Below are 1440 nucleotides of genomic sequence, written 5' to 3' on the forward strand. Positions count from 1 at the left end.
TATCTGTCTATCTGTCTATCTGTCTAACTGTCTATCTGTCTATTAAAACTTACAGGGTACTTACCATTGTAAGATTTGACCGTTTGAGAAAAAGTATACTGTCCCTTTAATGTTGAAAAATAAGTCCTGAAATAAATTACCTGAATGCTTCGTAACTACTTTGCAGGGCTGTTCCATCAGGAGTAAACCTTAAGAAAAAAAATAATTTTGTAAAAGATAAATAATGAGAGATAAATACTCAAAATAAAAACAAAATTATAACTGATTGCAAAGAATAGGATCAAGCCGGTCTTTCTCATTGGCAGACCAGTGATTAGCTTGTAACAAATTGAATTTTTACCGTACCGTACATGCATCAAATTTGGACCCAGCACGACCCCAGGATTTTATTGTATCCTCCGTGCTTGAAATTGGCGTAAAAGACCTCTCTTATGCAAGCTCAACGGGTTCAACAGTATCAGTACAAGCAGCACTGGTAAGGGTCGGTACAGTACAGATCCAGTGGACTGGTTAATACACGTTGTACCAACGTTGGTTTGGTTGGTACACCAAGCACTGGTAAGGGTCGGTACAGTACAAATCCAGTGGACTGGTTGATACACGTTGTACCAATGTTGGTTGGTGCACCAAGCACTAGTAAGGGTCGGTACAGTGCAGATCCAGAGGACTGGTTGGTACACGTTGCGGCGGCACTGGTCGGTGCAGTACAAACAAATCAAAATCAGTACTGGTACAAAAAGAACAAAATAATTGTACCTGGGGAAGATGGTAGGATCGACAGGACACCCGTTCTCATCAATAATTGGGAATGTTGACCTTGAATCTTTAGCCATTGCGACACAGTTCCTAAATAATCAGAATTTAAAATCTTTTTAAAATACCTTTTTATGTGGTGCTGCTTTCAAAGTAGCATTATATAGTACATTGATCTCCTTAACATCTATTTCGTGTATTACCTTCTAAAGATTGTTAGTCTACAGAACACAACTTCATTAAATGAACCGGAGTTCTTGTTGTTCTTACTCTACTAGCACAGTCAGCCGTAGCACATTTGAAGTTCCGAGCCGGGTCAACCTTTCCGGTCCCAGTTTGTACTGTACCTAGCTCTTAGGATAGCACTTGCCGGTACAACAAGGTTGACGCGGTCAGACTTAAAGGGACAGTAAAGGAAAAATGAAAGGGGGTATAGGCTGAAGGCTAATCACTTTAGCTCTTGATCGCGACCCATAAAAGTTATATCCGATGCTCCTATCTCGAGAAATTAATATAAAACTGTGTCAAATATATACGAAAATTAATATATATACAATTTTGTATAAAAGTAGTAGGTTTAAACAGATCATATTCAGCAAATAAGCAACCAATCTGAAAACGATGATATCCCAGAGAAAGCTAATTGTAATTTAGGTTTACTTTTATATTTGTTGTTTCTATTTTCAA

The 1440-nt window shown here is 38.1% G+C and overlaps 1 protein-coding gene across 1 annotated transcript in view; it reads right to left on the reverse strand.

Moving 5' to 3' along the window:
* The window catches only part of LOC111715569 (uncharacterized), a gene marked incomplete at its 5' end in the record, with an annotated part of 16779 nt that overhangs the window by 2147 nt on the left and 13192 nt on the right, over positions 1 to 1440 (reverse strand). Inside the window, 3 exon segments of the mRNA XM_023490928.1 lie at positions 117 to 188; positions 757 to 846; positions 1206 to 1248. Coding sequence (XP_023346696.1) covers positions 117 to 188; positions 757 to 846; positions 1206 to 1248 — 205 coding nt within the window.

Source organism: Eurytemora carolleeae, unplaced genomic scaffold (assembly GCF_000591075.1).
Source record: "Eurytemora carolleeae unplaced genomic scaffold, Eaff_2.0 scaffold430, whole genome shotgun sequence".
NCBI classification, from domain to species: domain Eukaryota; kingdom Metazoa; phylum Arthropoda; class Copepoda; order Calanoida; family Temoridae; genus Eurytemora; species Eurytemora carolleeae.